At 39.1% G+C, this 16,528-nt stretch overlaps 1 protein-coding gene across 2 annotated transcripts in view; it reads left to right on the top strand.

Moving 5' to 3' along the window:
- The first annotated feature begins 639 nt into the window (after nucleotides 1-639).
- The window catches only part of LOC149206468 (uncharacterized), a 104,816-nt gene continuing 88,927 nt past the window's right edge, over nucleotides 640-16,528 (top strand). The window contains exons 1-3 of one of the 2 annotated variants that reach the window (XM_089395440.1): nucleotides 640-917; nucleotides 1,000-1,091; nucleotides 1,191-1,352. In XM_089395440.1, the coding sequence (XP_089251566.1) occupies nucleotides 788-917; nucleotides 1,000-1,091; nucleotides 1,191-1,352 (384 nt within the window). In that variant the 5' untranslated portion in view covers nucleotides 640-787. The remainder of the gene's footprint in view (nucleotides 918-999; nucleotides 1,092-1,190; nucleotides 1,353-16,528) is intronic. The other variant, XM_089395439.1, reaches the window with a different exon arrangement.

Raw genomic sequence — 16,528 nt, forward strand, 5'->3', positions numbered from 1 at the left:
GTAATTTGATTTTTGCTCATCTTCGCAACAACTTACTGATAAAAATCATTTTTCCCAAGTGCAAGTGATATCTTTAACTGATAGATACCTCATAATTTCGGCGTTCTGAATTTATTTCATGCCATTTAAAAAAAACCCAAAGAAATCAAACTCCTCTGCTATGTACCTTGTGCCTTCAAGACTTACCATTGTTCTCGGACATTTATGTTAATGTAACTTCTTCTTAAATTTAATCTCATACTATATTCTTTAGAATATATATAGAAATTCCGATTGCATTTTATTGTCCATATATTTTATTGACTCTTCATGATGGCATTCTTTTTGCACCTCTTCTTGTAAAATTGCTAGCATTAATGTTATAATCAATTTATCATTTTCTAAATAACTATTAATGCAAATGCACTTCTCAATTCTGTGAGAGTGATTAACTTTTATATAATTATATATATATATATATATATATATATATATATTTATATTTATATTTATATTTATCTGATTTTTAGAGTTCAGATGTAAATGAAGTGCACAATGTACTTTCAATTTAATGAATATAATTAAATTTTATTATATAAATTCACTTTTTATTAATTTAAATTTAGCTCTTATAAGTATTTATACATGGATTGGTCTTGGTGATCAATTCGTACGAACTATTTAAATGCAGTTATCTTCCATATGAGGTCTGCCTTTTAGTTTCAATGGTGCTCATGTTTGGATAAGGCAAGAGTTCAAAACACAGAAAGCTGACTGTTGAGGAAAATAAATAGAATTACAGAAGAAAATGGCTATGGCTGCTGTTGCTTCTCTATCTATAATCCCCACAACTCACTTTAAGGAATTCGATGGCCTATGTAGTCATCTTCCTCTCCTTTCCACTTCTTCTTCTCGTATTCGTTTCATCTCCTGCACAGGTAAGTTGAACCAAGCAGTCACCGTGACCTCTTCTCCAATTACCTAAACTCACAATTTATATACATGTCCCGCAATGTGCAGAGAAACCGGTAATGCATACATTGAAGATTGAGGCCGCGAAAAAGACCAGTAGAGAAAACAGGATTGCTCGCCATGTTCGTATTAGGAAGAAGGTATGATGGGTTTTGCAACCAAACAAAACGAGTTAGGTTTATTCTCTTCTACCTTTAGTTATTAATTACTAGTGTTGTATATATATTTAAACTTTGAAGGTTGAAGGCACAACAGAGAGGCCTCGGTTAGCGGTTTTCCGGTCTAACAAACACCTTTATTGCCAAGTGATTGATGATACCAAGATGCATACGCTTGCTTCTGCATCCACTATGCAAAAGCCGCTTTCTGAAGAGCTGAACCTGACCTCTGGACCCACTATTGTAAGTCTCTTACTCCATGCTTGTTGATGCGCTTTAGTATCTCCTGATTATGTTGGAATGAGTATGACCTTTTATCTATCTATATATCTTTATGGATTTTTGAGGTTATTTTCGTCTAGTGAACCACATTGAGCTGATTTTATCAATATCTAATGAAGTCAAAGGATCTCTGTAATCAGCTAAAGCACTAATCCAATGAAGGCTCTTTTTGACAAAAGTTACAATGCTTGCCTAAACGACTCAAGTATTGTTATGTACCTAATATCTAGATGGGAGAGTATGGTCCTGTGGATGTTTACACCAAATTCTGTTTTCACAGAAATACAACAAATGTAGAATATATATACAGAGTTTACGTTTCATCCAAATATTCACAATGCCATTGCATGACACAACCAGATGTCCACAGGAAATGTATACAATACTTTTATCAAGTGACGGACTAGAAAAAAGATTGGCAAGGGGATACTCGCTACCCAGTTATAGGCATACTTCCTCGTATGCCACCCCATGTCAAGTGTTATGGAAAATGATGGCAACATGTGTGAGAATATCAACAATAGACTCCCTGAAAACCCAAACCAGACAATTACAAAAGCAGGCCAAAGGCCATTTCGATGCACTCACACAACCCTCAATGATTCAAGTTTCAACTAGTGCCCTTCAGGACCATTGTGTACAGTCCAACGCTCAGACCCCTGGACTGCCGAACTCACACTATTCTTCCTTTTATACCAAAACAGAGAGTATTTTGGCTCTCGATATACCATCGTTCCAGCATTTGAATTCAGAATAACAGAATTTTGTGGAAATGGGAGGCAGCATTCACACAGTATTCCTCACTCACCCCCCCACTCCACCTCCCACCCTCCCATTTACAATGGCAGCAATAAAATTCCAGTCACGTTTCTGTCAGTGGATCCAATGTGGGGATGACTTATGATATGGAGTAAAGGTGCTATGATTATGCCATTAATATTCCATTGCTGGTGCAACAAAAGTCTGCTCACTTTCTATGTCATCTTCTTTGGTTGCCCGAATATGTAGGGATCTGTTACAATCTCGATCACTTTTAGAGGGATTGCAGGTTTGGTATCCCCTTACTGTCCACAACACTTGTATTCCAAGACTGCATCCTCCATTATTGAATGGTCATACAGTCGTGCAGCTGTAATGCATGAAACAATAATCCCAAATGATCTTCAACCAGATGATTTTTGATTGAATCAGGAAGACATGCAGATGCCCCTGGATCAAACTCCCTTGGTTCTTTGAGTGGAACATCCTCGTTCACGGGTACCTGCAATCTTCCACAGATTCCTCTTCTTCGTCCGAACTTGGAATCAATCTCAAGTCTTTCTAACTCATCTTGGATCCTTTACACTGTTTCTTGTTACTGCAGCAATTTTGACAACCAGGTTGAGGGAATATTGCACTCTGATGACTTTTCAACCATTATCATTTTTAAGTTTTTTGTAATCTGCTGTACATTACTGTTGTCAGTCACCTTTCTTTGTTTATTTATTTGACCTGCATGCACATCGCCTGCTTGTTCTTGTTCTTCCACATCATACCCGCTCGAGTCTTCTTCACCTTCAATACCTGCTGGTACACTGGGCTTGATATCTTCAAACTTTTCGACGGTAATAATTTGTTTTAGGGGATCTCCCTTATCCTAATGATCGAAAGGCCCACCATCACTGATCCGGATCTACTGAATAAAAAGCACAGCTAGGGTATCAACAGAATTCAGCGGAAAACAAACAATACCAATCTCAATCACAAAAATGACACAAGGATTCTGCCCAATAATAGTTCTTCATTAAACTTTTGAACTCACTTGGGCTCCCTTCCTAGGAAAATGGCTCAACGGAGGAAATACATACAACACTGCATCTGATCCAGCTGAGCAACCCTCCTTGGCTGATTTGGATCTCCTTGCTGCCCCTTCCTCAGACCCAACACACTTAGTGAAATTAAAACATAATCACTATTACTTTTCCTAAGTTAACTTTAACTCAATAAGCCAGCATAATAATTATGTCTTTTTCGTAAGTCTAACTTAGGCTAAGCTAGGCAACTTCTGCATGTCTAGATACATAGGCCTATGTAGAAGTATTTGCCCGAGCTACAAACATCTACACTCCTTAGCGAGGGAGGTACTTTTGCCACATGCGATTGACTTTGATCCTGCATTTGCTTCCTTGGCTGTTCCCTCTGAATTGGAAGCCTTTCCCGCCCTCTGGTTTGGAAATGTCTTAGAAATCTGATTGCCTTGGCCTGGTTCCTAGAAGCCTCCTTCTCGTGAACATCTTGTAAGGTCATCTCATACTAAGATGCCTTCTTAACAGATTTGGGGGAATTTCGTACTAAGAGGCCTCCACCCCTAAAGTTGAAGGCTGACTCCCTTTGAGCTGTTCAACTTTCGGAGCTGCTTGCTCGTTCTCTGCCACTGCTTTTCTTTGTGCCTTTGCTCGAATAGGCTGGCCCTTTAGCCTATATGTGTTTCTCTCTCTCTAACTCCTAAGACATGTCCCTCATAAGAGCTAGATCTGCTGGGTTTGATCAGTACCTGCCCATCCTAGAAAGTAACACAGAACACCTTCTTCTCCATCTTGGAGACTGAGAGCAAACTCCACTTTAGTTTTGGCACCCACAACATGTCCTTCACTTCCATCCTGTGCCCCAACTCAAGTTGGAACATCATTGATGTTCCAACTCCTTTAACTACATGTTAGGCATCATCACAAAACTCTAGATGTAGTTTTGAGTCCTACTCAGGTTGTTGAACTGAACCCACGCTCCTGTCATATGCCTTGTGGTTTTGAAGTTTGTGGTAGCTTTGAAAGTTCTTTTGCATAGGGTTGGTTTCTTAGCATGTAAAAGATGATTTATTGGCGAGAGGCTCAACCAGACTATAGCGCAAAGGAGGAAGAATGCAAGGGGATTCAAGAGCGTTTCCAAGAGGTTGAATCACTAGAGACTATAGGGTTGAATTGTTGAAGCGAAAAGGAGGTTGATTTGTTGGAGAGGCCGATTTGTCGGGGCTATATTTCCTAAGGCGCAGAGGCTGTTTGAAGGGAAGGTGCAAGGTTGAGTTGCTAGTGAAGAGGTGGGCTGAATTCTCCACGCCGAATTTCTTCAGAGGCTAATTTCTAGTGGACTGAAATTCCTAGGGCCGAATTCTTCCAGTGGGGCTGAGTCGCAAGTTCTAGTGAATGCATATTTCCTTGTAATTTCTTTGTGGGTTGAAACCCTGATTTTCTTGAGAATAATTAATGAAGGAGAATTGTTGTGGGTGTTTATCTATTGTAATATGTGATTGATCTTTCTCGGATTTTATTAGCTGCATATAAATTTCAAGAAGTTTAAATACAAACAAATTTCTTAATTCTTTTTAATTTTGCAGCTGGGGTTTTGTGGTCGAGTTACCAGGTCGATTTGTGAGATGGCATCAATGGGTAGTTTGCAATATGAAGATAGGTTGGATGGGGCTGTTAACTTCAGTCCTTGGAAGGAGCGGATCACCATAGTTTTTAAAATGAATGGTTTGTGGAATTTTGTGAACATAGATATTTAAGTTCCTTCAGATCCAAATCAATCAGCTGAGCACAATCAAAGGGATGTGAAAACATTGGGTATAATTTTGGTTAGTGTGAGGGATCACATAATTCCTCACATATCAGGGAAGGATACAACATGTCAGATGTGGGTAGCCCTAACTGTTCTGTTATCACTCAGAGAAAACCTTGGTTGTGAGGGAAAAACTCTAAGGTAACCTCTAACCGCTTTGTGGTTGAAGCTGGCCCCTCAATACAGAGGGGGATCTCTCCTCAAACTCAACTACCCTAGGTCACAACAGTAGCAGGCCTGTTAAATGCTCTATGGCCAGATTAATATAAAATTTGTTGGTGTGGTTGGAATATGGGAAGAAACCATTAGGCAATGGAGTCAAATAATCTGAGTTAAGAATCTTTGGAGCACTTGGTTTGTATGGATTCTGTGTTCCAAAGGCATGTATTTTAGCAATATGCTAGACATTAATCATCTATAGCAAGAAAGGAAGAAGAGGAATACACTTAGAGCTTTAAAAACAAAGCATCATAATAAGGAATTTTGTATTTAACTCATCAGTTGAAAGGTGAATAGTTGAAAAATGATCTTTGGCACAAAACCCTTGTACTTCTGTCCATAAGTTCTTCTATTTATCAAATGCACATGGTTACAATAGGTTTTCTCTTCAAAGTCCAACCTTGTACATTACAGAAATGATAGTCTTTATATACTACTTACAAACTATTCAAGATCCAAAAATAATGGATCTCAAACCTCTTCATCTATTTATAGCTTACTAAATCAAATAGTCAAGGAGCTAAGATCTAACCCCAGATCGGATTGATGAGGTGGTTCTCCAATTGATTGGGCATTTTTTTCTAAAAATAGAAAAAATAATTCTGGCGAATTCCTGAAAAATAGGCTTCAAAGATCCATTCGAAACTCTCAAATCGTGATCGTTGTGCAAAATCTGAGAGAGGTTTTCGTTAATGAACCCATTCCCAACAAAAACCTCTTTGGGTTTTCAAAAATTCATCCTCAGTTGTTCGGAAACTGATTTTTAAAATAGTGCTTAAAACAGGAAAAAACTGAATTGCAAAATCTTGAAAAATAGGATTCAAAGATCCCTTCGAATCTCTCAAACCATTACACCTGTGTAAAAACTGAAAGAGGTTTTTTTAAATGAGTTTGTTACTGACAAAAACTTCTTTTGGTTTTTAAAATTTCGTTTCCAACTGTTCGGAATATGCGTCCAAAGTTACTGTGTTTTACAAGAAAAAACAGTGTAAAAAACCAAGTTTTGTTAAGTGAAAACAAAACATGTTTTGGCACCCTTTCCCTTTGACTGTTGAGTTTGTGTCATTATGTTTGAGATAGTAACTTTGGTGAATAACCTAATAGAATTGATTAACCCTAACACGACTCTAAACTCTGCACAATATAACTTCCACCGTCCAAAATCACTTGAGGTTAAATGGGATAGTAAATCAATCATTCATAAAAATGATTAATTACACCACTAGTTTACCATGATGATTACCTTACGACGACAAAAATAATCCAATGTGAAATGATGACACAACGTGTCACCATTTGTTTAGCCAACGCTCACTTGAGCGAATGCCCGCTCCTTTGCTGATGTGGAATATGTCAGTGCTTTGCTTTTGACTTAAAAAAATTGAATTTTACATTTGGCGCTGATACTCCAACTGTGAGCGTTTAATTGGACGTCTTCACAGATTTGCACTGCTACTTTGGTTGTCAGCGCATTTTTATTTTCAAATCTACAATAGCGTTGATATTTTATCTCTCAGTGCTTTAACACTGTTTTTTACAAATCAACGCTGACATTGAAACTGTCAGCGCTTCAAAATTATTTTTTACAAATTGGCTCTGACACTAAAATTGTTAGTGCTTTAATTTTTTTTTTTTTACAAATCCACGCTGACACTGAAACTGTCAGCACTTTAAAATTATTTACTAAAATTGTGATAACGTGTTAAAATTGGCAACTAGGGCCAAACTCCACATGGGTCATCTTATTTATGACCGCTGATAATTTTCTTGGGTTTTTTTCTTCAAGAGGTGTAGGATTGATCAAAATATCATTTGATTCTGACATGTACAAATGAAGTTATGAATTTATTTTGATTATGGTCAAATTGTCAAGGTCGGCCAACAAACTTTGATTGTTGACTAGCGTTGATTGCAACTAGGGTTTTGACCAGACTCTGACTAGGACGAATTTGACTGTTTTGAGGGCTATTTTATCTTGCTATTTGGAGGCCAAAGTTGACCGATTTGTTGAGGGTCAAATCTACCCTGTTGACCAGCGTTGACTTTTCTAGTTAGGGCTCTTATGCTGCTGTTATAAATTATCATATTTTTAAATTGTACTATCTCTCTCTGCTGAACTATTGAAGACTAAAAGAAGAGATCAAGGGTTTCCCCACATTGGGTTTTGTCCCTGGTTGGTGCCACATCTTGTGTCCTTTTGTCTTGCGTTGTCTTCTACTGTTTATGTTTATGTTCTATTTGCATTTTACTATCACGTTGATGTGATTGCTAATCTGAATATTGATACTGGGCTAATAAAGAAATTGAAGTAAAATTGCTCTAAAGCATAGAACATACCATTGCTGCCTAAAATTAACATGGTATCAGAGTTGAGGTGAAGACAAAGCCCAAGCAAGAGTGAAAGAGAAATCACCAAAGACAGTTGGACAAGGACAAAAGGTTCAATGGGTTCCTCATCCTACTTCCTGGCTGAAGACAAGCTCCATGATAAATCTGACTATCATGGATGGAAGATGTCTCTTGATTTGTCCTTGGAAGAAAACAAAGTGATGGACTATGTGCAAGGTAAAATCCTTGAACCTCCTTCAAATGCATTGGTTGCTGCGAAGACCAAGTACAATAGGGCTGAAGTCAAAGCAAAGAAGATTATCAGGGATTCCATTGACAAGCATCTGGTGGCCTACATCTCCAAATTGAAGACCTCCAAGGAGATCTAAGGTAGGTTGGTTGGCATGTTCAAGGTTAGTTATGCTAATCAAATTCTATTTCTCAAGAATAAGTTGAAGGATATTAAGAAGGGCAAGGGCAAGGATATTCAATCCTATTTCTTGAGGATTATTGACATCAAGAATGATCTACTCTTGATTGGAGAAGTCATTCCTGACAGGGAACTTACTCTCACCACCCTTGGAGGACTCCCACCTGAGTGGTATGTATTTAGAACCACTGTCCTTAACACTAATCGAATTCCAGGGTTTGAAGAATTGATGTCGAGATGCATTCAAGAAGAAACAAGAATGGTGGAGCAAGAAATGCCTTCTAATAGAAGCAACCCCACTGCATTCTCTGCTCATGCCAAAAGGAGAAATAATGCAGGGTCTAAAGGTCATTTCCATGGAAAGGCTAGATCTAAGGGAGGAAGGAAGGGTAGGTACTTTGTTTGCAATTAGTTTGGCCACTATGCAAGGGAGTGTCCAAATAGAAGGGACACATTGCATGATGATGATCACAATCATTCCAGGGGCAACTTCAACAACAACGATCAAAGGAATGGTAGGTCCAATGGAAAAGGAAAAGGAATGCGGGACATCAAGGAAATGGTCGACCCTCCAAGAAATCAAGGAAATCCAGGTATGAAGAATCAAATGTTGTTAACAATAAGCAAAAAGAGTACTATCTTATATCGACCCTCTCCACTGCCTCTCCTCTGGACACTTTGGGAAATTGGCTGATTGATAGTGGTGCCTCAAGGCACTTCACTAGATACAAGGAAGCCCTCTCTAATCTGATAGAAAAGGAGACAAACTTGGAGATCATCCTTGGAGACGATGCCACCTATCCCGTGAAGGGAGTAGGGAATGTTACCCTTCAATTGAATCAAGGCAACATTATTCATTTGCAAGAAGTACTACATGTACCTGATCTCAAGAAGAATCTAGTGTCCATTTTAGCCACGGAGGACAAAGGATTCAAGGTGGCATTCATCGATGGAAAGGTATGTGTTTGGAAAAGAAATTTTAAAGATGCTTTTACTCTTGGGTTCAGGGTTGACACTTTGTATCAAGTTGGAGGAAGTCCATTGGGAGCCATGTCTTGCGACACATCTCTACAATCTGAACTATGGCACTAGAGGTTTTCCCATATTCATTATATGGCCCTACTCGATGTGAGACAGATGGTGACAGGTATGCCCGAGTTCAAAGTAGAGCATGGAGGTGTATGTCCGGGATGTGCCGAAGGAAAACTTACAAGGGGACCATTCCCCTCAAGTAATAGCAAGACCACAAATATATTGCAATTGATCCACTCTGACATATCTGGTATGATGCCCATAAACTCTTTGGGAGGATACTTATATTATCTCACTTTTATGGATGATTATTCTCGCAAGACCTGGATCTACTTCTTGAAGAAGAAGGATGAAGTGTTCACTTGGTTCCGACACTTCAAAGCCTTGATCGAAAACCAATATGACAAGAAAATCAAGATATTGAGGACTGATAATGGGACTCGGTACGAATCCAATGAATTCCAAGATTATTGCAGAGAAGCTGGCATTAAGAGGGAGACTACAATGCCATACACTCATGAGCAAAATGGTGTGGCTGAAAGGATGAATCGCTTTGTTGTAGACGCAGTTCGTGCCATGCTTCATGATCAAGACCTTCCAAAGTTCTTATGGGCTGAAGCTGCAAATACCGCCGTGTATGTTCAAACTGATGCCCTCATCAAGCATTGGACTCCAAGACTCCTGAAGAAATGTTCATTGGTAAGAAACCCGATGTCTCTCATTTTAGAATTTTTGGAAGTCCTGTATATTTTCATGTGTCGAAAGAGAAAAGAAGCAAATTGGGTGCATCTGGGAAGAAAGGAATCTTTGTGGGCTATAGTGAAAATTCTAAGGGATATAGAATTTATGTGGCTGGTCAAAAGGAAGTTGAGATAATTCATGATGTCACCTTTGACGAAGATATGGCCCTCAGGAAGATCAACAACCTTCCTATCCTAAGGAAGGACAAAGAAGCTGACACCGGAAATTAGGGTGCAAAATAATACGAAACGATGCTTGATGTTGATGAACCTATGGATCTTATTGATCCTCCTCCTCATGAGCCCTCCTCCTCCAAAAGGAGACCCTCATGGCTTAGGGAGACTCTCGAAGATGCCGAGAGACACATTGCACCAAGGGGGACTTTCCGTGAAAGCAAGAAGCCGAACAGGTATCAAGGATATTTGACTGCCATGAGTACTATCTTTCAAAATGAGCCTTCATCATTTGAAGAAACCGTGAAGCATCAAGTATGGAAGGATGCTATGAATGAAGAATACAAGTCAATTATGAAGAATGATGTCTGGGATGTGGTCCCTAGACCCTAGGACAAATCGGTTGTCACCTCTAAGTGGCTCTACAAAATCAAGCATGGAGTTGATGGAAGTGCAAAAAAGTTCAAGGCTCGCTTTGTTGCTCAAGGCTTCTCTCAAAAGGAAGGTGTAGATTATGATGAGATATTTGCACCTGTTGCTCGATACACAACCATCTGCTCGATCATAGCCCTTGTTGTCTCGTAAGGATGGAACCTACATCAGATGGATGTCAAGACCGCTTTCTTGCATGGTTCAATCAAAGAGGAAGTCTATGTGGAACAACTCGAGGGGTTTGAGGTTCATGATCAGGAATCTCATGTATGCAGGTTGAAGAAAGCTCTCTATGGATTGAAGCAAGCACCTCAGGCTTGGTATGAGAGGATCGATATCTATCTGATGAAGTTGGGATTCACTAGAAGTGAAGCCGATCTGAACCTTTACTTTAAGGTTGAAAATGATAAACCTCTCATTCTGGTACTTTATGTGGACGACCTCTTTCTAACAGGTGCAGACCCTCTCATTCGCAAATGTAAGAGGGAGTTGGCTTTTGAATTTGAGATGAAGGACTTAGGACTGATGCACTATTTCCTAGGGTTGGAGGATTGACAAAAGCTAGGTGAAATTTTCCTCTCTCAAGGAAAATATGTTGTGAAGATATTGGAAAGATTTGGGATGGTGAACTGCAAGCCTGTGACTATTCCGATGGAACTTAACTTTAAGAAGTTATGTGGTAGTGCTGCTGGACCTGAATTGGGAAATGCTTCTGAGTATCGTCAACTCATAGGAGCATTGATGTTCTTGGTGAAATCCCGTTCGGACATATGTTTTGTAGTTAACACATTGAGCCAAAATATGGTTGAGCCTCATCATATACATTGGATTGGTGCCAAGAATCTTCTGAGATATCTTCGGGGCACAATCACTCATGGATTGAGATGCACTGTTGGAGATGTGAGGCTGCATGGTTATTCTGATGCTGATTGGGCTGGCAGTGTGGTGGATTGCAAGAACACTTCTGGATGCTATTTTTCTTTGGGTTCTGCTTCGATATCTTGGATGAGCAGGAAGTAGAAATTGGTTGCCTTGAGCACCGCTGAGGCCAAATACGTAACTGCTAGTATGGCCTCCTGTGAAGCTGTCTAATTGACGAAGCTCTTCAGTGCGCTGTTTGGATATGTGCTGGATACCACCGTGATCCTCTGCTACAACCAGAGTGGGATCCAATTATTAGAGAATCTCGTGTTTCATGATCGCTCCAAGCATATAGATATCAGGAACCACTTTATTCGGGATATGGTACAGCAAGGAGCAATAAGGCTCCATCACATTGGGATTGATGAGCAGGTCGTCGATATTTTGAAAAAACCCCTGGGGAAGGTCAAGTTCTTGGCCTTCTGAGAACGACTTGGAGTCGTGGAGAGACCCTCTTATGAGGGTCTTGTATGAGATGGACATTGAGCTCTGGGAGCTCCGGGGGGCTTGGGGTACTTCTTGGAGCGATGAGAAACCACATGGTGAGTGGTTCAGCCTTCCCCTACAATACCCCTTTGGCGACATGTAGGCAGGATGAATGGTTCATCCTTGTCCTGCTGAGACATCCTACCCATACAGTCTGGGACTCATGGGAAGTACCTCTCATCTGGCCAATGAGTAGGGAAATGAGGATAGGGACCATAATACTATCGATGGACGCATCGCGTACCACTGTACTCCCTATGCTAGGATGACCGATATTGATCTGGGATCAATTGGAACTGACTTTGGGTCAGTAAGAGTGGTATGAGACACTCTCTTTTGATTGGAACTGACTTCGAGTCAGTAAGAGTGGTATGACACACTCTCCTTTGATTGGGACTAACTTCGGGTCAGTAGAGAATGGTATGATACATTCTCGATCACTTCTTCTTCTTCATAGTTCAGCAGAGCAGTGCATTGATGGCAGAGATAGTACAGATTGGCAAATGGATTAGCAGATGGAGTTCTCCCTAGTTGAGAGGGAGTGTTAAAATTGGCAACTAGGGCCAAACTCCACATGGGTCATCTTATTTATGACAACTGATATTTTTCTTGGATTCGTCTCTCCGAGAGGTGTAGGATTGATCCAAAGATCATCCGATTCTGACATGTAAAAATGAAGTTGTGAATTTATTTTGATTATGGTCAAATTGTCAAGGTCGACCAACAAATTTATGTAGGTTTAGAAGCCCAACAGTCACGTCTATTCATCCTCAACGTTGCATATAAATAAAAGGTGACTTAGCCTCATTTGGACACACTCATCTTCACACTTCTCTCTCTCTCCCCTCATTGATTGGGTATGGATTTATGGGTCTCTCTCTCTCCACACGTCCGAAATTTCAGGAGGTCGAAATTTCAAGAGAGCGAAATTTTAGGAGGTCGAAATTTCAGGAGACCGAATTTCTGGATAGTTTGACCAAGCATTGATCAGCATGTGTTGACCTCCTTTGACTGCGTTTTTGTGAGGGCTATCTCTGTTTGGGCAGGCTGCATTTTTGGGCATAGAATCGAGGCTAAACGTTCACTGTTGACCAGCGTTGACTGTAGCTAGGGCTGACCACAGGTGGGCTGTTTGACCAGACTTTGACTGGGCTGAATTTGACTGTTTTGAGGGCTGTTTTATCTTGCTGTTTGGAGGCCGAAGTTGACCAATTTGCTGAGGGTCAAATCTGCCCTGTTGACCAATGTTGACTTTTTTGGTTAGGGCTCTTTAGCTGCTGTTATAAATTATCAGATTTGTAAATTGTACTATCTCTCTCTCTTGAACTATTGAAGACTAAAAGAAGATTTAATCAAGGGTTTCCCCACATTGGGGTTTGTCCCTGACTGGTGCCACATCTTGTGTTCTCTTGTCTTGGCTTGTCTTTTATTGTTTATGTTTATGTTCTATCTGCATTTTACTATCATGTTGATGTGATTGCTAATCTGAATATTGATACTGGGCTAATAAAGAAATTGAGTAAAATTGCTCTAAAGCATAGAACATACCATTGTTGCCTAAAATTAACATAACAGCTGGCTCCACCGGGATGTTGTCGATCATAGATGGCAGCAAGAACTCCATAGACAAAAAGCCTGATCCATTGGGCTATTTCCAACTTCTTACCTGAAACCGACAACCTTACTTGCAACTAATTAACTTTGTAACTGAAAACCACACACTGTTTACTGCAAACTGAAAACTGAAATTGAAAAACTCACTGCTGAAAACCAAACTGAAATTCATGCTTGCCCCAACAAGCTTATTGCATGTCATTTCCTATTCTAACATGCTGAAAGTCTCTGCCCAATCATGTGATGCGGAATTTCCAGTGCAGCCATGAAATGAGATGGCTACTCACTGGAATTCTGCTCACACTCTCGGTAAGCAGACAAAAAAATGTAAATGCTGGCAACTCAAAATGAAACTTGAAACCAAAACTTGTGCTGGCGAACAAAACAAACTCCACCTTTTTTGATAACTGTAATAGTGTGACAAAAGGATCTTTGAAAATATGAGAAATTACCCTGTCTTGATGAGCAGAAAAAAGGAAAAAATCGGTTTCCTCTCTAACTACCGGGTGTTCTCGTTCAATGTTTTCAGTCTTGAGATCCTTCTCAAATGAGATGGCAGCAATATGTTCATTTTGTTTATCATGCACCTCAGGAAAAAACATTGTGCGTTCTTGAACAGATTCAAAAAGGAAATCCACGTTATATAAATCAGAAACATCACAAGTTGACCCTTCATGTTATTGAATGAAAATATTATCTTGATCTTTGAAACTTTCTGAATCTATCATTTCAAAGGATGTAACATTGTGAATAGATTCAATGCCATCCGAAGGGTCTAAAACATTCTGCTCTTCTTCAGTATTTTCTTGTAACTCTAGGTAGCTATCCTCATAAATGGTTTCACTGATTAGATTTTTCACACATGCAATTTCAAAAGTTTGATTTTCACCAATTTCTTCAAGGGACAAAATCTCAGAAAATGAATGATCTGAAAAACAATTTGAATGATTATCCTCATACTTTTGATTGCATAAAGACTGACCAGGCTGCTGCATATCTTTATCAAGTTCAGGGGATTAAACATAAATGTCTACAAAAAGAGCTTGATCGGTTTCATTTTCAGTCAAGAGAGAAGCTATTGTTTGTTGAAAAGTTTTCGGAATATGACAACTAGCCTCTAAATTTTGTTCATGATGCTGAAAAGCGTTTTCATACAAAGCTTCAGGAATCTCTTCATCCATACACTCCTTGTCACCATAAACATTTTCCAAATGTTCAATGACATTTTCAAAATGTGCACAACAGTTTTCAACCATCAACAAAAGAGGATAACATTCTTTAAAATTCTCATAAAAAATTATGTAAAAATCGTCCAGTGAATATAGGCTACCAGGTGGTAACTTTTCATACCAGGATCTAGCATTTCCTTCCAAAGAGATCATGAACATTTTCATCAAACAATCTCCATGAAATTTAACCCCAAGCCTATGTATATGCATATGAAATTTCGCCAAATGAAGAGCAGCATCATCCCTGTCCTCATCTTTGAATCTTGGCAAATATGATTGCCAATCTATATGAGGTATATGATTTGGAAAGCCAAGAATATGAGCACGATTCATAGGAGCATACCTTGTAGATTGTGGATCCATCTCGAGATAGTGGAGTTGCCAAACAGTTCTTCAGACAACTGAGTCTTTAGTCAGTGGAGTCGTCATGAAAGTTTTGAGCTCTAGATTCAGTTGAGAATGGAGTCGCTAGGTGAAAATGTACAACTGCGTTGTGTTTGACCTCTGTCCACCATAAGGAGTCAAATCTAATCATTGTCGTTTTTCTGGGATATTTGCTTGATGCTTTCGCGTCCTCGACAATGGTGCCAAAATGTTATCACTCAGAGAAAACCCTGGATATGAGGGAAAAACGCTAAGGTAATCACTAACCGCTTTGGGATTGAAGCTGTCCCCTTAATCCGGAGGGGGATGTCTCCTCAAACTCAACTACCCTAGGTCACAACGGTAGCAGGTCTGTTAAACTCTCTATGGCCATATTAATATAAAATTTGCTTGTGTGGTTGGAATATGGGAAGAAACCATTGGGCAATGGAGTCAAATACCCTGAGTTAAGAATCTTTGGAGGTTGGTTTGTAAGGATTTTGTGTTCCAAAGGCATGTATTTTAGCAATATGCTAGACATTAATCATCTATAGCATGAAAGGAAGAAGAGGAATACACTTAGAGCTTTAAAAATAGAGCATCATAATGAGGAATTTTGTATTTAACTCATCAGTTGAAAGGTGAATATTTGAATATAAGATATAGAGCACTGTGACATGAATTCTACATCTACTTACTGATTCAGATGAGAAGCTTAAACACTCAATGAATAACAAAGAAAGAACACAACACTAAGAAACAAACCACAAATGCTGAAAAATGAATCTTTGGCACAAAACCCTTGTACTTCTGTCCAAAAGTTCTTCTATTAATCAAATGCACACGGTTACAATAGGTTTTCTCTTCAAAGTCCAACCCTGTACATTACAGAAATGATAGTCTTTATAGACTACTTACAAACTGTTCAAGATCCAAAAATAATGGATCTCAAACCTCTTCATCTATCTATAGCTTACTAAATCAAATAATCAAGGAGATAAGATTTGACCCCAAGTCAAATTGATGAGGTGGCTCTCCAACTGATTGGGTGTTCTTTTTTCTAAAAATAGAAAAAAATAATTGTGGCGAGTTCCTGAAAAATAGGCTTCAAAGATCCATTTGAAACTCTCAAACCGTGATAGCTATGCAAAATCTGAGATAGGTTTTTATTAATGGGCCCGTTCCCAACAAAAACATCTTCGGGTTTTCAAAAATTCATCCTCAGTTGTTCGGAAACTGATTTTTAAAACAATGACTAAAACAAGAAAAAATTGAATTACAAAATCCTGAAAAACAGGGTTCAAAGATCCCTTCGAATCTCTCAAACCATTACACCTATGTAAAAATTGAAAGAGAGCTTTTTTGAATGAGCCTGTTACTGACAAAAACCTCTTTTGGTTTTTAAAATTTCGTTTCCAACCGTTCGGAATATGCGTCCAAAGTTACTGTGTTTTACAGGAAAAAACAGTACAAAAAACAAAGTTTTGTCAAGTGAAAACAAAACATGTTTTGGCACCCTTTCCTTTGACTGTTGAGTTTGTGTCACTATGTTTGAGATATTAACCTTGGTGAATA

The sequence above is a fragment of the Pinus tabuliformis genome, chromosome 1_2 (genome assembly GCF_031772625.1).
Source record: "Pinus tabuliformis cultivar Carrire ecotype Pingquan chromosome 1_2, CPIR1, whole genome shotgun sequence".
Taxonomy (NCBI): Eukaryota; Viridiplantae; Streptophyta; class Pinopsida; order Pinales; family Pinaceae; genus Pinus; species Pinus tabuliformis.